Consider the following 20,053-nt stretch of genomic DNA (forward strand, 5'->3'; position numbering starts at 1 on the left):
GGAGAGAACGAGGGAAACAAATCTGGGCCGACAACTCATCACTCAACCACCTTCACCCTCCCAACCCAGACCGCCAGACTCCTCCCACATATTACGTCACTTCCGATATTTTTCACCTTCCGGTATCTCAATATTAGTCGTGACGTCACTTGTCATATTCCGCCCATATAACTTTTTGGGATACCATGCCATATATCGTTTTTACCCCATCTCTCAATGGTGAAGAATCAGTTTAAAATTAAAATAAATTCTCCTTTCTGTGTCGACATCCGATCAATTCGCCCTCGTCAAACACCCAACCGTCGTCATGTGTGACGTCACAATGATAATTCCAACATCCGAGAACACATCAGGTCGAGACGTGTTGTGGAAACGTCATTCGGCGCATCGAGCATCGACCAAGAGGACACAGCAGAGATGTGGGTTGTCATGGCGATCTTGGTGTTGATCGTCGTTGGTGAGACATCGCCACCTCCGCAGCAGGTAATGGGGATTGTGAGGGATGACGGAGTCGGGAAGGTTCACAACACCAAAGGAGTTCGTTTATCGGTAGTTTTTGTGGTTTGATGTGAAAGGGAACGGGTGTTGTATTGAGAGTTTGTAACACGAGTAAGTTGTTCGTGCCCGCTCGGGATTCCACACGGAGTCCGGATAAAGGAGGGAAAATACAAATGGAGTCTTGTATCGTCGAGTCGGCAAGTTGGGAGGAACAATTGACATTGATGACCACGTGTGGTCCAAGTTAAATGGTCCGATGATGACGAGGTGATCCATTTGAAACGGTTTGTTCGATATTTGAACCTTTTTCATTCCGAGGGTCCGTCATGTGAACTTGTATTGGAGTGAAAGGTGGAGATCCGTTGGGAATTAACCGTGGGATTGGGAAAGGTGAAGGACAGGGACGAATCTCTGGTGGGACGAGGGATGGTCATGTCATGGAAGTGGTGTTGAGGGTGATGATGGTAGTTGTGATGGTTTGTGTGGAAGTTAATTTAAGGACCAGAAAAGAATGATGTAATGTGGAGAACGTCGTGACGTCACAGTTGAACAATTAAGAATAAATCTTTAAATCTCCAGTTCCCCCAATGTGGAGAGTGTCGTCACAGTGCATGATGACGTCACAGTGCATGATGTCGTCACAGTGCATGATGACGTCACAGTGCATGATGACGTCACAGTGCATGATGACGTCACAGTTAAACAATGTGGAATAAATCGTTAAATTGCCAGTTCCCCAGTTCGAGGCTTGACGTGCACCAGCCACCAGAGATGACGTGGGTTATTATCATCATGGTCTTGCTGGTCCTCAGTAGTGAAACCTCCAGATCACCTCAGCACGTATGTGGAGATTGGAACATCCCCACAGGAAAGGTACAGAGAAAATGACACAAGTTGGGACTTATTCAAGTTTGATAAATGGGATAAATTGATGGTTTTCCAGGGAAACTGTTGAGGACATTTTTTGTTGTCTTCTGTGAGTTTGATTCCACTGTCATCGGATCTGACAATTAAAAACTGTCATCCTTGTACATCACAGTCAGGATATTCTCTCATAACGGGACAGCCAGCTTCACGTCCCATCCCTTCCGAGACCTCATCAAGTTGGCTGTCTTGTCCAGTGGCACTTTTTTTACACAAATCTAACATTCCTGGAGTAGCCTTTAAAAACAGTAGGTCAGTGTGTGTTGGTGCACTGTTTAAATGCCATATTTAATCTTCCTTGTCTGTCCTTTTAATGGTTGTGATACCTCATTGCCATGAGGATGTGATGAAGAAGACAAAGAGAGTTTATCTTTGGTTGGAAACTGCAGGTTTAGGGATAACTTTCCCCATTCGGCAAAGTTGGAATTTGTCCCTTCAAGGTAAAAGCTCCTTCCTGGTCGTGTCGAGGGAGGAATCTTCACGGTATATTTTACACGTTCGTGGACGTGAAAGATCCCACGGTGTTTCCAGCAAAGACGAGACGAGTTATCGCGAGCATTCTGAACAAATCACAAATTGCTTCCCAAACCCTCTTGTAAAACTGTGCTTGGCAAACGTGGTCATCAAACCAAAACACCAAGTGTGAGTTCAATGTCACCTTCATCCTGCATTGGGTTAAAAACAGGATGATGGTGATGGTGATGGTGATGGTGATGGTGATGGTGATGGTGATGATGGTGATGGTGATGGTGATGGTGATGATGATGATGAAAACAGCTCGAAAATATCACTTCGTTTCACCTTCAGTGGTGGAGATAAAAAAGATTCCCCAATTTAGACGATTTTGACCTTTTGATATGAAAAGAAAAACATTTCATTCTGCTTCAAGCTTTTAATCGGTGAAGCACTTCATGACCAAGCTGTTGGTCAACTTCATTCTTTAAATTTCAGGTCAATTGTGTGAAACTTGACGATTTTATGTGATGCTGAACTTTGACCGATTAACCAAATTATTAATATCTGTTCTCCATATTCTCATAAGAAAACTCTGCTGAACATTTCATGACAAAGCTCAAACGGTAAATTAAAACTTCAGGTGAATTGCATGGAAATTGATGATTTTTGGTGAATTCGAACTTTTAACATGATTATTAATTTTAATCCATATTTTAATAATAAAGCTTTGTTGAAAACTTGATAACATTTCAAATGGTGAAAAACTTACGGACCGGACAGACACACACACACACACACACGCACACGATTGCAAAACCCCGTCTTCCGCTGCGTGAGGGACGGGCTAATAAACCTCCTCTCCCTGCCCTGTTTTCCATGTCCATAGATTCTCCAGAAAAACGCAGTGGAGGAAACAATGTTCTCCAAAGTTCGTGACGTGGTCGTCGTCGCAATTGGCATCTTGGCATTTGCCATGGTCTCGTCATTTGACCCATCGTCCTGGTTCAATCGACAGAAGAGGCACAAAAAAAAGGCCCACATTCACTGGTAAGGAACACAAGTGATGTTTTCATCAATTTGATAATTCCCTCATCCATAATGGGTGTGAAGGTCCAAATGGTCTGTGGGGTCTCAAGGGGACAAAAGGGTGAAGGGGTTGAAAGGGCCGTAGTTGGGTGGGGGTGGGGATGTTAAGGGTTTTGGGGGTCTTCGGGGTTTGAAAGAAGTTTTTTTTGGGGGGGGCCTTGAAGATCATGAGGGGTCTAAAGGATCTGAATGATTTTAACGGGTCTTCGAGTTCTAAAGGTTCTTGGGGATCTTTGGGGTCTTTGAGAGTATAAAGGAGTCTAAAGGGGTCAAGGGGTTTTTAGGTATCGAGGGGTCTGGACTATGCATGCATGGCTCCGATTATGCAGTAGCCTGCAAAAGTATTCTCCCTCCCAAGTTTCCAATATTTTGATGCCACCTGAGCTTATTTCTTGATGCTTTTGAATCAAACTTAATGTATGGTCTTCCCGAACTATTCCAAAGTGATAAATATAAAAAAAATGCAGATGAAATGTGAATAAGTGAGATTAACAGAGAAAACTATGCAGGCACTTGGTGGAGCGCATACCTCCGCAAGGCTGATTCGTTTACGTCTTGTATCCCACTGATAGGCCGGATCCGGATTCAGATCTTCACCAAATTCTAAGCATTTTGTCCATGTAACATACCCAAGCTCTCCAGCAAATTTCGTCCAAATCCATCAGTCACGTGGGTTAATCTTTCTCACCTTGAGAACTCTCAAACCTGTCTCCCTCCTCCAAATCCTGGTTGCGTCTTGTCAAGTCTGTTTCTGATGGATGTTCCCCCTCCATCCCCTTTCTCACTTCAAATGCCTGCACAGCTCACACTCAGCGTTGAAAGGCTGAATGCCAAAACTCGGTGTTTACTTCTAAATCTTGTGTCGCAAACCCATCACTTTCTGTACCCACGTTACCCAGTCGCACCCACCTGTTCTTGGGCTTTGTGTCCTTTTCTCATGACAAGGTGGAGATTTTGCGGTCAAACCTCGACTGATTCTGCAACTGGTCCAGACGGCATCAGCCCACCTGTCCTAAAAACCTGCTCTGCTCCTCTTGCTCACCCTCTCTCTGTTCTATTCACCCTCTCTTTTGTTCAAGGTCATCTGCCATCTGCTTGGAAATCAGCAAACATCACCGCTGTGCAGAAAAAGGTGGAAAAACAGATTCCTGCAACGATGGACCAATCAGCCTTCTCTCTATCATCAGCAACGTTAGAGAATCCATCATCGCTTCAGACATTAAATACTTCCTTTTCTCTATCCCTCATATTGGCAAGCAGCAGCCTCTTCACTCTCTGCTGATCTGGATAAAATCAGAAGCTCGTCTAACACTCAAAGTTTTGGGTCTCACTATCTGCCATGATCTTTCCTGGGAAAGCCATATCTCCAAGCTGGCTTCCAAAGCCACTCACCAACTGGGCATCCTCCATTGTGCAAAGTTCTTCTTTGGCACACCTGAGCTCCTCACCACATACAAAGCTTTCATCCACAGTCTTCTGGAGTACTGCTCCCCTCTTTGGGGTCATGCTCCTGCCTCACACCTCGCTTGACTTCATGCTGTGGAAATGAAGGCTTTCAAGATCATTGATGTATCCGTGATGAGGCTGAGTCTTTGGATCTCTCACCAGAGGCAGGTCGGTGGTCTTTCTCTCTACTACCGTCTCCTCTCCGGTATCGCCCCCCCCCCCCTGCTGTGTCTCAAAGCCAAAGCTCTCAGTTAGTGAAACGGCCCTCCACGGAATGGTGATGCAACATCAGGCGACAGAGGTGCAGTTTATCTCAAAAGAGGGCAAAATATCCTGGTTGCGAAATAAAATTTGAATTAAAGATTATTCATGTCTGTTTTTCCATCATTTCGAAAGTGAATGTTGAGCTTTTTAAAAACAGAACAGGAAGCGACCGCCTTCAATGGGAGACAGACAAACGCACGGACAGACACCAACCCGGTTCACAATGGATAATTAATGACTTCATTTCCAAGGAACTTCAACACAGGAAGACACCATTCAGCCAATCAAACCTGCACAATGGTTGCCAACCTGGCAGTTTTTGTTTTCAGAAGCTCATTCTGGTTCTCCTTGAAGTTTATTTTGAAGCGTTATTTTTAGGTCACAATGTTAAATGTACACGTTTTTACCTCCGCCACGAAAGGTGGGCATTTGTTGTGCTTTCACCCCTTTCTGTTTGTTTATCTGTTTTTCAGTGAACAGGATATCTCACAAAGTTATGGATGGATTCGGACAAACTTTCGTGGACGGGATGGGTGTCTGACGAGGATGAAGTTATTAGATTTTAGTGAAGATCTGGATCCGTGAATTTTTTGAGTGATTCTTCACCATTGAGTGATGGGGGAAAAAACGATATTTCGCACGATATCTCAAAAAGTTATGGATGGATTATGACAAAACTACGTGGATGAGTTGGTTATAGGTGACGAGAACAAGACGATTAGATTTTGGTAAAGATCCAGATTCAGATCCGACCTTTAAGTGGGATACAAAACGTAAACTGTTCAGCCTGGTGAAGGTATGCACTCCACAAGGTGCCGTTCTCGATATTTAATGAAATGATGAACATTGCAGCCTTGTTCAAAGACTTTCAGGAAAGGCTACTGTTATTAACAACATGAACATGGTTTATTCAACTTTGTGATAATCTTCCTCCTCTGTCACCCAGAGCATTGGTGCAACCACCAAAGCAGATTTGCCTTCCCATCAGTAGTTTGGGCAGAAATTTGAAATTTGGCCACACTGCTACGAAATGCTCGCCCACACTTCATTAGCGAAGAAAACATGGAGGATTTTTAACCTCCATCGAGTGATGTCGGTTGACGGGACAACCAGTTTAACGTCCATCAGAGGAACGGCACTTACATTGATTCACCCAGTCTGTGAAACACCGGGATGACAGTTTATAGCTGGGTCGGGATTCTAACCCAGGCCAGGAAGTTTAGAGGCGAGTGTGCGAACATCAAAGCCATGCTCTCAGCCCAGGTCATATCTTCATGAACTGTAAAACAAACTGCGATTCCATGTTGTATTTATACATTTAAAAGGTATCTCGTTTGGTATCATGCATTTCTTCTGGTTAAATGTTGAGCTTTGCCTGCATGCGGAGCTTTTAATACGCAGCGTGGGGAGCGGCTGCCAGATACGGGAGACAGCCGAACGTGTGACCATACAAACATATGGACAGACACCACACCACACTTAACATTATATAATAGATAATGCACTTTATTTTAGATCGAACTGACAAGTATTATCTTTGTTTCTTGCAGTTTTCGATGTGGCCGCAAACAACTAAAGAACATGGGAAAGAAAGAGCAGCCGTTGCTTGAGGAGGTTCCAAAAAATGAAGCTTTGGACATGCAGAATGTGAAGGAACAGGAGGATGAAAGAATGAAGTTGTGGCAGAGAGAGAAAGAGAAACTTCAGGAAAGGGGTGAAAAATTGCACCAAAAAGAAGAAGAACTAAAAGAAAGAGAGCTGATAGTTCAGCTCGGAGAGCAAGAGATTCAGGAAAAAGTTATGCAACAAACATGTGAGGAAAAGGAATGGAGAAAAGAGAAAGAAATCGTGGAAGAACAGCAGAGGAAAAACAAGGAAGAGGAATTGAGGAAAAAAGATGAGGAGGAGCAAATTACAAAACAACATGAAGAGCAAAATAAAAAAAACGCTTCAGAGTGGAGGAGAATAGAGGAAGAAGATCAGAGAGAACTCACGGAATTTGTACGACGGAGGGAATCCGTGTATCAAGAACATACACGGAGATGTCTTGAGATCGAACAAAAAGAGAAAGAGGTGCAAAAGAGTGAGCACGTGGTCAATGACTTGGAGAACAGGATTGCTCAACATGAGGGAACGGAGCGTGGAAAACGGGCACAGTTTGAAAAAAGGAACAGGTCAAAAGAACGGGAAATAAAACATCGAGAGGTTGAGACATGTCATCAAGAGGAAGAGATGAGAGAACGAGAAAAGGAGGTTGAGGAATTGGAGAGAGTGATGTACCTGCGAGAAGAGGAGGAGCGGAGCCAGCAACTGCGATTATTAGAGGGAAAAAAAATAAAAGAGGAAGACTTGTTCCGTCGAGAAAAAGAGGTACATCAGCTGGAGCAGGAGATTAATAAGAGAGAAAACATGGTGCGCACACGCGAACACAAGGTGTGGAAAAGTGAGTTCAGGAAAGCAAATCGACAAGAAGAGGAAAAGGAGAGACGAAGAGAAGAAGAGGAAAAGCAGAGACGAAGAGAGGAAGAACAGCAAAGAGTGGAACAGGAAAAACAGAAACTACTCGAACAAGAAAAGAATAGACAAGATGAACAGGAAAACGAGACGGTAAGGAATCAAGAACTCGAGAAACCCTTTCAGAAATCCGACGAGACTAAAGAGGAGGCAGAACATGTGCAAAAAATTGCTGAGTGTAAATTGCATCAACAGGAAAAATGGGATGAGACTTCCGATGAGTGGACTGAGACGTGGAATGACAAGCAACAGCTGACACAGCAAGTTGTTCAAGGGTTCCAGCGGAAACAGAGGCCTCATTCTGATCGAAAGCTGAAACAGCAGCAGAAGCAGCATGGTGTTGAAGGGCCACACCACATTCAGGACCTTCAACAGGTAAGCATCCATCAGTACTTTGGAGATGTTGTGGAAACATTGTGGGGAGAAATACAGCAAACCCCAAGATGAAAACCTTTAGTTGAAATAAATTTTGACATTTCATCTTTTATTGAAGTTGCTATAAATTCTTCTTTTGATGAAGAAGAACATCATAAATTGTGGAGATAATTGTGATTATATTTTTGGTGGGAAAGTTTACTTGTTGCTCCAGTCTTCCCCACGCAGGATCGATCACAATAATTTTAACTCCCCTTGATTATATGAGATAAACTAATTCACCTTTTCACTGGTTACCTATTCAATCAGTGCATTTCCTTCTGTGCCATATCCTGAACAAGTTATTAAACTGATGAACATTTCATTGTGTTTAATCTTTCACATTTTTATTGTTTTTCCAAAGACCCCTCAGAAGAGACTCCCGTTCCCTCCTCCACCTCCCTCGTACAAGAAACCATCTTACCGGTTGGAACGTAAGTTACCAAGAATCTTTCCTTCCATTACAAATTATTCCAAACTTTATCAACATTTCATGTTCTTCACGTCCATCGTGTCCCATTTGATCTGTGCTTCAGAAGTGTTGAGAACAATTGAATATTTTGCTTCACCCAAAGCCAGACAAACACCAAACAAATCTTCCAACTGGTGGAAGTCTGATGTGAACGTCAATGTATCCATAAAGAAGTCATTGTGAACACCTGGATGTACAATAAAATTGTTTCAAAAATCAAATTTTTACAATCCCACTTTCAATGAGCGACGGGTGACTCGAGCTCCCTTCCATGAAGCAGTCCATCTTTGTTCTCTTTTATCTAATCAGATGAGGTTTTGTTCATTTAATTTGAACAGTAAGTGGGGATTTGTGGGCTTTATATAAAGCACAGGAACGATGGAAGAAATTATCTCAATTCTCTTGAAAGGTGACACTGTGGGAGTTGGTGATGAAGATGTGAAAGTGGAGGGAAAAGTGAAATAAAACGTGAACTGAAATATACAAAACGAGGGAGAGGGAGAAGCACAGAGAGATAGAGAGAGATTAATAGATATTCATTCCAGGGCCGTGTTGGAAAGCAGGATAATGATGGAGATTATGATGACAATGCTCTTGAGTGGTTTTGACTTCCTTTTGTTGATGTGTGTGCAGAGGAAGAAGTCATAGTAATGCCTGCTGGAGAGGAGGATGCCATGTTTGGGAGTGAGTCACTCATCACTCGGCCATATAAGGTGTCCAGGAATGCAAAAAGATTCGCCAGGCTCATGCAGATGGCTGATTCAAGCTATTTCAAATGAGCAGTCTCCAGAACTAAGGTACGATAAACACTCGATTGACTTATTTCATCACCTCGATCCTTTTTGTGTCCATGGTTGTCAATCTGTCACTTCCTTGTTGAAAACATCATGATGAGAACTTACTAATTCCGAGTGTGGAGAATTTAATAATTCGAATGAATACATTAAGCAGGTGAGGTCCCTCCCTGATTCATGAAGGGAACGCAGATATTAACCCTTGTTGGTCACTACTTGACATGTGTGAATTCATGACTGCACATCATGTGTGACTTTCTTACTGTACATCATGTAAGATTTCATAACTGTACATCATGTGTGACTTTCTTACTGTACATCATGTAAGATTTCATAACTGTACATCATGTAAGATTTCATTACTGTACATCATGTGTGACTTTCTTACTGTACATCACGTAAGATTTCATTACTGTACATCATGTGTGACTTTCTTACTGTACATCATGTAAGATTTCATAACTGTACATCATGTAAGATTTCATTACTGTACATCATGTGTGACTTTCTTACTGTACATCACGTAAGATTTCATTACTGTACATCATGTGTGACTTTCTTACTGTACATCATGTAAGATTTCATTACTGTAAATCATGTAAGATTTCATTACTGTACATCATGTGAGATTTCATGACTGTACATCATGTAAGATTTCATTACTGTACATCATGTGAGATTTCATGACTGTACATCATGTGAGATTTCATGACTGTACATCATGTAAGATTTCATTACTGTACATCATGTGTGACTTTCTCACTGTACATCACGCAAGATTTCATTACTGTACATCATGTAAGATTTCATTACTGTACATCATGTGTGACTTTCTTACTGTACATCATGTAAGATTTCATTACTGTAAAACATGTAAGATTTCATTACTGTACATCATGTGAGATTTCATGACTGTACATCATGTAAGATTTCATTACTGTACATCATGTAAGATTTCATTACTGTACATCATGTGAGATTTCATGACTGTACATCATGTAAGATTTCATGACTGTAAATCATGTAAGATTTCATTACTGTACATCATGTGAGATTTCATGACTGTACATCATGTGAGATTTCATGACTGTACATCATGTAAGATTTCATTACTGTAAATCATGTAAGATTTCATTACTGTACATCATGTAAGATTTCATTACTGTACATCATGTGAGATTTCATGACTGTACATCATGTAAGATTTCATTACTGTACATCATGTAAGATTTCATTACTGTAAATCATGTAAGATTTCATTACTGTACATCATGTGAGATTTCATTACTGTACATCATGTGAGATTTCATGACTGTACATCATGTAAGATTTCATTACTGTACATCATGTGAGATTTCATTACTGTACATCATGTAAGATTTCATTACTGTACATCATGTAAGATTTCATTACTGTAAATCATGTAAGATTTCATTACTGTACATCATGTAAGATTTCATTACTGTACATCATGTGTGACTTTCTTACTGTACATCACGTAAGATTTCATTACTGTACATCATCTAAGATTTCATTACTGTACATCATGTATGACTTTCTTACTGTACATCATGTAAGATTTCATTACTGTAAATCATGTAAGATTTCATTACTGTACATCATGTGAGATTTCATGACTGTACATCATGTAAGATTTCATTACTGTACATCATGTAAGATTTCATTACTGTAAATCATGTAAGATTTCATTACTGTACATCATGTGAGATTTCATGACTGTACATCATGTAAGATTTCATTACTGTACATCATGTAAGATTTCATTACTGTACATCATGTGTGACTTTCTTACTGTACATCATGTAAGATTTCATTACTGTAAATCATGTAAGATTTCATTACTGTACATCATGTGAGATTTCATTACTGTACATCATGTAAGATTTCATTACTGTACATCATGTAAGATTTCATTGCTGTACATCATGTAAGATTTCATTACTGTACATCATGTAAGATTTCATGACTGTACATCATGTAAGATTTCATTACTGTACATCATGTGTGACTTTCTTACTGTACATCATGTAAGATTTCATTACTGTAAATCATGTAAGATTTCATTACTGTACATCATGTAAGATTTCATGACTGTACATCATGTAAGATTTCATTACTGTACATCATGTGTGACTTTCTTACTGTACATCATGTAAGATTTCATTACTGTAAATCATGTAAGATTTCATTACTGTACATCATGTGAGATTTCATGACTGTACATCATGTAAGATTTCATGACTGTACATCATGTAAGATTTCATTGCTGTACATCATGTGAGATTTCATGACTGTACATCATGTAAGATTTCATTACTGTAAATCATGTAAGATTTCATTACTGTACATCATGTAAGATTTCATGACTGTACATCATGTGAGATTTCATGACTGTACATCATGTAAGATTTCATTACTGTACATCATGTGAGATTTCATTACTGTACATCATGTGAGATTTCATGACTGTACATCATGTAAGATTTCATGACTGTACATCATGTAAGATTTCATTACTGTACATCATGTAAGATTTCATTACTGTAAATCATGTAAAATTTCATTACTGTACATCATGTGAGATTTCATTACTGTACATCATGTGAGATTTCATGACTGTACATCATGTAAGATTTCATTACTGTACATCATGTGAGATTTCATGACTGTAAATCATGTAAGATTTCATTACTGTACATCATGTGAGATTTCATTACTGTACATCATGTGAGATTTCATGACTGTACATCATGTGAGATTTCATGACTGTACATCATGTAAGATTTCATTACTGTACATCATGTAAGATTTCATTACTGTAAATCATGTAAGATTTCATTACTGTACATCATGTGAGATTTCATGACTGTACATCATGTAAGATTTCATTACTGTACATCATGTAAGATTTCATTACTGTACATCATGTGTGACTTTCTTACTGTACATCATGTAAGATTTCATTACTGTAAATCATGTAAGATTTCATTACTGTACATCATGTGAGATTTCATTACTGTACATCATGTAAGATTTCATTACTGTACATCATGTAAGATTTCATTGCTGTACATCATGTAAGATTTCATTACTGTACATCATGTAAGATTTCATTACTGTAAATCATGTAAGATTTCATTACTGTACATCATGTAAGATTTCATTACTGTAAATCATGTAAGATTTCATTACTGTACATCATGTGAGATTTCATGACTGTACATCATGTAAGATTTCATGACTGTACATCATGTAAGATTTCATTACTGTACATCATGTGTGACTTTCTTACTGTACATCATGTAAGATTTCATTACTGTAAATCATGTAAGATTTCATTACTGTACATCATGTGAGATTTCATGACTGTACATCATGTAAGATTTCATTACTGTACATCATGTAAGATTTCATTGCTGTACATCATGTGAGATTTCATTACTGTAAATCATGTAAGATTTCATTACTGTACATCATGTAAGATTTCATGACTGTACATCATGTGAGATTTCATGACTGTACATCATGTAAGATTTCATTACTGTACATCATGTGAGATTTCATTACTGTACATCATGTGAGATTTCATGACTGTACATCATGTAAGATTTCATGACTGTACATCATGTAAGATTTCATTACTGTACATCATGTAAGATTTCATTACTGTAAATCATGTAAGATTTCATTACTGTACATCATGTGAGATTTCATTACTGTACATCATGTGAGATTTCATGACTGTACATCATGTAAGATTTCATTACTGTACATCATGTGAGATTTCATGACTGTACATCATGTAAGATTTCATTACTGTACATCATGTAAGATTTCATTACTGTAAATCATGTAAGATTTCATTACTGTACATCATGTAAGATTTCATGACTGTACATCATGTGAGATTTCATTACTCTAAATCATGTAAGATTTCATTACTGTACATCATGTGAGATTTCATTACTGTACATCATGTGAGATTTCATTACTCTAAATCATGCAAGATTTCATTACTGTACATCATGTAAGATTTCATTACTGTAAATCATGTAAGATTTCATTACTGTACATCATGTGAGATTTCATTACTGTACATCATGTGAGATTTCATGACTGTACATCATGTAAGATTTCATTACTGTACATCATGTGAGATTTCATGACTGTACATCATGTAAGATTTCATTACTGTACATCATGTAAGATTTCATTACTGTACATCATGTGAGATTTCATGACTGTACATCATGTGAGATTTCATGACTGTACATCATGTGAGATTTCATAACTGTACATCATGTGAGATTTCATGACTGTACATCATGTGAGATTTCATGACTGTACATCATGTAAGATTTCATAACTGTACATCATGTGAGATTTCATGACTGTACATCATGTAAGATTTCATAACTGTACATCATGTGAGATTTCATGACTGTACGTCATGTAAGATTTCATTACTGTACATCATGTAAGATTTCATTACTGTAAATCATGTGAGATTTCATTACTGTACATCATGTAAGATTTCATTACTGTACATCATGTGTGACTTTCTTACTGTACATCATGTAAGATTTCATTACTGTAAATCATGTAAGATTTCATTACTGTACATCATGTGAGATTTCATGACTGTACATCATGTGTGACTTTCTTACTGTACATCATGTAAGATTTCATGACTGTAAATCATGTAAGATTTCATTACTGTACATCATGTAAGATTTCATGACTGTACATCATGTGAGATTTCATGACTGTACATCATGTAAGATTTCATTACTGTACATCATGTGAGATTTCATTACTGTAAATCATGTAAGATTTCATTACTGTACATCATGTGAGATTTCATGACTGTACATCATGTGAGATTTCATGACTGTACATCATGTGAGATTTCATGACTGTACATCATGTAAGATTTCATGACTGTACATCATGTAAGATTTCATTACTGTACATCATGTAAGATTTCATTACTGTACATCATGTGAGATTTCATGACTGTACATCATGTAAGATTTCATTACTGTACATCATGTAAGATTTCATGACTGTACATCATGTGAGATTTCATGACTGTACATCATGTAAGATTTCATAACTGTACATCATGTGAGATTTCATTACTGTAAATCATGTAAGATTTCATTACTGTAAATCATGTAAGATTTCATTACTGTAAATCATGTAAGATTTCATTACTGTAAATCATGTGAGATTTCATTACTGTCCATCATCGTTTTTATAGACGTTGCTGTAAATACTTCCTTTGATGAAGAAGAATATCCTTGATTGTGAAGATGTTTGCAATTATATATTTGGTGGGAAAGTTAACTCATTGACACAGTCATCCTCATGCAGGATCGTACACAAGAATTTCAACTCCCCTTGATTAGATGAGATAAACTAATTCACCTTTTCACTAATTACCGATTCAATCAGTGCATTTCCTTCTGTGCCATATCCTGAACAAGTTATCAAACTGATGAACATATCAATGTGTTTAATCTTTCATATTTTTATTGTTTTTCCAAAGACCCCTCAGAAGAGACGCCCGTTCCCTCCTCCACCTCCCTCGTACAAGAAACCATCCTACCGGTTGGAACGTAAGTTACCAAGAATTTTTTTACCTTCCATTACAAATTATTCCAAACTTTGTCTAAGTTACATGTTATTCACGTCCATTGTGTCCCATTTGATTTGTGCTTCAGAAGTGTCGAGAACAAATGAATATTTTCTTTCACTCGAAGCAGACAAGCTCCAAACAAATCTTCCAACTGATGGAAGTCTCGTGTGAATGTTAATGTGTCCATAAAGAAGTCATTGTGAACACCTCAATGTTCAATAAAAATAATTGTTTGAAAAATCAAATTTTTCAATCCCACTTCCAATCAGCGACAGGTGATTCGAGTTTCCTTCCATGAAGCAGTCCATTTTTGTTCTCTTCTATATCATCAGATGAGGTTTTGTTCCTTGAATTTGAACAGGAAGTTTTGATTTGTGGGCTCCAAATGAAGCACAGGAACGATGGACCAAATTTCCTCAATTCTCTTGAAAGGTGACACAGTGGGAGTTGGTGATGAAGAAAATGAAGATGTGTAAGTGGTACTCTCGTAGCTTATGGTGGTTTTGTATGCACTTGTATGTCCAGAGGTAAACTCTTCAAAAATCATCTAATTGAAGGTCATTGAACAATTTTTCGTTGGTTACACATTTGCCACTGACGGCGAAATAGGTGAAATGGCCACGCCCCTTTTTAAGCGAAGTACCACCACCCGCCATTACTGTATCTCCAGAACCATTGGACCTAGAAGGTTGTGTGACCACTCAAAATGCTCGGAATGACCACATTATGGGGGGGTCAGTAATACGTTTCCATGTCCAAAAGTCAATGGTTTTTAAGATATTTGCCAAAAACTGATTTCAGCATGGTACGGATTTCAATTATTCATAATTGTTCCTTCTTCTTTTGTTCAATTACTTGACTCCTGAAGATTCTATGTGGGCAATAATCGGCATTAAAAAGATTACAATTCACCAAATTATTCCTTTGTTGTTGGAGGCGCTCGGTGTTCAAGTGTTAAAAAGTTCTCTGATTGCAAGTAATTCTACCTTGGATCCCTGCTTGCTGTTACTATAACATGGTATGATTTCATTATAGTTAAATTATGCACATTAAAATCATCTGAACAAAGTTTTTGAATAATAACTGCGTCATCTACAATTAATTATGCAAAAAATATTTTTTACAGGAAACTTTAGTGGTTTCAAGGTCAGCAGCCGAAGGGTTTTTGATGGGACTTCATGCGTTATTGGCAACACTGCTTCAGGAAAAAACGTTCACAGGTAAATTTCAGATGTAATAGCATCAGAACCCTATTTGTCCAACTGATGAACAATACTTCCCTTACCTCACAATGTCTATGGATGAAAAAGTGTGTACTTATGTGTGTGTATACAACGCAATGCTTGTAAAAATCAAATGTTTGGTACCTTTGGAACACAGGAAGATGGACCCTATTATTTTGGTGATATTTCATACATATTATTTTTCAGGAACTGATGATGGGCGTGCCAAAATCCAGATGGCAGCAGAACAAATGGATGATTCTTTAGTCATCTCAAGAATAAACGCATTCAGCAACACATTCAAGTACCATCTGAAGCCGAAAGCCTGTTATTCCACTTACATTCTGAAGTCAAAGATCAGCCAAAACGAAAAGTGAGCCAGAACTTGTTGAAGAGGTTGAAGAGGGAGAAAGCAGTGACAGTTATGAGGCCCCCAAAAGATGAAAGAAGAGTACTAGTTCCAGTTGCAAAGACGTTGAAAGGAAGTGCGTTATATGTGACAGAGCAAGAGAGAGTTGTGGTGATAGAAATCGGGTGTTGTATCGCATCTCAGAGTCTGACAGAGCAGCATTGTTTCCAGATGCCTTGAACTTTGATAAGGATGAAGTGAAGACAAGATGTGCTTTTCTGGATACAGCTGGTGATGTGTTTGCTGCAGATGTCTTCTATCATGGGAATTGTTTTTGACAATACTTGCTAAAGTGTAACAGACAAATTGATGCATTGTTTGAAAATATCCAGCGATCAAATGAGGCAGCTACAATTGACTTAAACTGCAAACTTGTGTTTGATCGTCTCGATTTCAAAACCAGCAGCTACAGTGTTAGCCCCATTTGTGACCTCGTCAATGCTAACTTGGAGACAGATCAGCAAACCGATAACAGACGGACAAAGGTTCTTCTAATCAAGTGCTTCAGGGACACGATCTGCTTCACTTATCCTGATGACTGACGAAAATCACAGATGGTTTATTCTGGCTCCCTCCTGCAGGGTAACATCATCGAGACTGCGATCTTCTGTGAAGTCAGGCCCACAGAAGTGTGCACTGGAGCAACTGCATGAATGCAAAAATTATGACTTTGGTCTGGAGGCAACAAACTGCACGAGTGAGGATGTTAAACTTTCAATGGACCACTACAGATCACATCGCCCCCAACAGTGGATGCAGTTCATGAAGTTCATGTTCCCAAACACCAGCAACACCAACACAGATGAATGGCTCCTGACGTTTGACACACTCTTTCAGTTTATTCATTATTGGTTAAGTTTTGGAAGAAGTAACACTCCATTTCACTGTAGTTTGACACAAACTGTCCATAACCTGTCAACATCAAGACAGCTTGTTGACATCATGAACAGGATGAACTTGGCCATCAGCTATGATTCAATGCAGAGGATCAACACTTCAGTGGCCCAAAAGATGGTGGAGGATACCCTACCCAACAGATGTCCCGTGTCATCAAAAATCTCTGAATGGCATGTTGTCCAAGGCGCAATGGACAGTTTTGAACATAAAGAGAACACTGTTTCAGGAAAAGATTCCAGTCATGACACTGTTCTCATCATATTTCAGAACCAACCGAGAGATCGTGATTCTGAGGACATTCAGATGACAAGCTGCTCAGAACCACTTGGAAAGAGAAAGTTGGCTGATGTGCTGCCCTGCCAAGTCATTGAGAAGTCACACATGGTCAAAGGCACTGGTGATATACCAGTCATTTTCAAACTGTTTGCTGGCACTGAAACACAGATCGCAGAGCTCTCAAGCAACCAAGAAGAAGCCGATGACAGAATCCTGTTCCATATTAATGATGGTGTTGTGAAACATGGGGTTCAATTAGTCTTGGTTGACTCACCTGACACAGATGTCTTTGTCAACCTCATCTTCCACTTCAAGAAAACCTGGCAACTACAAAAGCTGTTTGTAAAGCTTGGTAACTGGAAAAACAAGAAAACTGTACCAGTCCACCTGTTAGTTGATCAGCTGGACAACAATTTGGTGTCGCGTCTCCCAGCCATTCATGCACTTAGCGGGTGTGACAGTACCAGCAAGGTGGGTCCAAAACTGTCTGGCATGAAAGCATCCATGGATCTCTCCTGACTGGAAGGGTTTGGTGTCAGATGACACCATCTGTCACCACAGATGATAAGTAATGCTGAAAAATTCCTTGTGTCTGGATTAAAGAAGACCGACTGTTCCACATTCGATGAGTATCGTTGGGAGCAGTACCACAACTCCAAGAAAGAGCTCGACTTCAACCAGCTTGTGTGCTGTTCTTCAACGCTTCGAGAACACATAAAGCGAGCATATCTGCAGTGTAAGATGTGGTTACAAGCTCCAAATCCTGCAGTCACCAAACCAGATCCATGCCAGCATGGTTATAAAGCAACAAAGCTGTTGGAAATACACCTGTGATACTGCCAGTACCGTGCAGGCCCGATGACCTGCCCCCTCCATGCAAATGTCCAACATCATGTATGAGTACCAAGACGTGCACTTGCAGAGGAATGAACATAAAATGTGTGGTGTTTTGTGGCTGTAGTAAAGGCAAAAAGTGTAGAAATCCACATAATTAAACTCTAAAATATGGACAATGTGCAAAATTACAATAGGTAATAAAATAAAGGGTCAGAACTGTAGTGCATACCATGTTGAAATCAGTTTTTGGCTAATATCTTAAAAATCGATTGACTTTTGGACATGGAAATGTATTACTATGACCCCCCATAATGTGGTCATTCCAAACATTTTGAGTGGTCACACAACCTTCTAGGTCCAATGTTTCTGGAGATACAGTAATGGCGGGTGGTAGCACTTCGCTTAAAAAGGGGCGTGGCCATTTCACCTATTTCGCCGTCAATGGAAAATGTGTTAACAACCAAAAATTGTTCAATGACTTCAATTAGATGATTTTTGAAGAGTTTAACTCTGGACATACAAGTGCATACAAAACAACCATGAGCCATTCCAGCATGGAGGGAAAAGTGAAATAAAACGTGAACTGAAATATACAAAACGAGGGAGAAGGAGAAGCACAGAGAGATCGAGATAGATTCAGAGATATTCATTCCAGGACTGTGTTGGAAGGCAGGATAATGATGGAGATTATGATGATAATGCTCTTGAGTGGTTTTGACTTCCTCTTGTTGATGTGTGTGCAGAGGAAGAAGTCACAGTCATGCCCGCTGGAGAGGAGGATGCCATGTTTGGGAGTAACTCTCTCATGACTCCACCACATGAGCTCTCCAGAAATGTAGAAAGAAACACCAGGCTCTGACAGTTGGCCGATTCAAGATTTTTCAAATGAAAAGTCTCCAGAACTCAGGTACGATAAACACTCGATAGACTTATTTCATCACCTGGATCCTTTTTGTGTCCATGTTTGTCCTTGTTCAAAATATCATGATAAGAACTTAATAATTCCCAGTGTGCAGAATTTAATAATTTGAATGAATATATCAAGCAGGTGAGGTCCAAACCCGTGGAACACGTGGAACAAACCCTTATTTGAACAATCAATGCCAATCATGAAGGGAACTGCAGATATGAACCCTTGGTGTTCACTGCTTGACTTCATTTATGCACATCATCAGTGACTTCATTGCTGTACATCATGTGTGACTTCATTGCTGTACATCATGTGTGACTTCATTACTGTACATCCTGCGTGACTTCTTCACTGTACATCATTCGTGACTTCAACACTCCACATCATGCATGACATCATTACTGAACATCATCCGTGTGCATCAATGAACACTCCAACATTGTCTCACTTTTTTTTCTCCCTCAATTTAGGTGCTGCCATCATCTGCATCGAGTTCTAACATTCTTCTGAATCATCTCCAGCCTTAACTGTCAGCAGAGACTCTTCCACCTCATCGACTCAAAGACTTGGTCAATCAGAAATCTGGTTCATTTTTTCCATTCATCCTTCACTCCGACCATCTTACTAAACCCACATGCAGATTGAATGAGAAGAACTTCAATAAAGATCTCATTCAAATCCTGTCCTTCAAACGTTTACTGTCATTATTTGAAATTTCTCTTCTCATTGCTATTCCTGAAGGAAGGTCCCTTTCCATGTTTCTCTGACCTTGGTTTTTCATTTCACTACAGCATCCAACCCTCAACTCATCAGTTATTCCAGACCCAGAAGCAAACACAGCAACAATGACTGCATTCTGCCCTCCCGTTCTCATGATTCCACAATCATTGTGTTGTTCTTCAGTCGGTTGTCCATATTATTTGATTCAGGAGGTCACAGTACAAGCCGATGAAACCTTAGCTGCTCCTGTG

At 39.2% G+C, this 20,053-nt stretch overlaps 1 protein-coding gene and 1 long non-coding RNA gene across 3 annotated transcripts; both read left to right on the forward strand.

Moving 5' to 3' along the window:
* Window positions 1-70: 70 nt before the first annotated feature.
* On the forward strand, window positions 71-8,391 carry LOC147021312 (uncharacterized). Of its 2 annotated transcripts, XM_085891147.1 has the most exons (5): window positions 71-483; window positions 2,765-2,925; window positions 6,225-7,281; window positions 7,384-7,563; window positions 7,967-8,391. In XM_085891147.1, exons 1-5 carry the CDS (start codon window positions 418-420, stop codon window positions 8,255-8,257), a joined length of 1,755 nt encoding a protein of 584 aa, XP_085747273.1. In that variant the 5' UTR covers window positions 71-417; the 3' UTR covers window positions 8,258-8,391. The 2 variants fall into 2 exon arrangements, with proteins under 2 accessions (XP_085747273.1, XP_085747272.1); XM_085891146.1 differs by having other exon boundaries at window positions 6,225-7,563.
* A 297-nt stretch (window positions 8,392-8,688) lies between these two features.
* On the forward strand, window positions 8,689-19,733 carry LOC147021313 (uncharacterized). The gene is made up of 5 exons (XR_015060750.1): window positions 8,689-8,871; window positions 14,441-14,510; window positions 15,657-15,750; window positions 18,916-19,079; window positions 19,553-19,733. It is a non-coding gene; the product is annotated as an uncharacterized LOC147021313 (long non-coding RNA).
* Window positions 19,734-20,053: the final 320 nt, after the last annotated feature.

Source organism: Eptatretus burgeri, chromosome 8 (assembly GCF_056783735.1).
Source record: "Eptatretus burgeri isolate ZD-2024b chromosome 8, Ebu_testis_v1, whole genome shotgun sequence".
Taxonomy (NCBI): Eukaryota; Metazoa; Chordata; class Myxini; order Myxiniformes; family Myxinidae; genus Eptatretus; species Eptatretus burgeri.

Coding starts and splice junctions, on each gene's coding strand:
- LOC147021312 (XM_085891146.1), top strand. CDS start 418: ATGTGGGTTGTCATGGCGATCTTGGTGTTGATCGTCGTTGGTGAGACA. Junction 484..2,764: donor CATCGCCACCTCCGCAGCAG/GTAATGGGGATT, acceptor CCATGTCCATAG/ATTCTCCAGAAAAACGCAGT. Junction 2,926..6,224: donor AAAAAGGCCCACATTCACTG/GTAAGGAACACA, acceptor TGTTTCTTGCAG/TTTTCGATGTGGCCGCAAAC.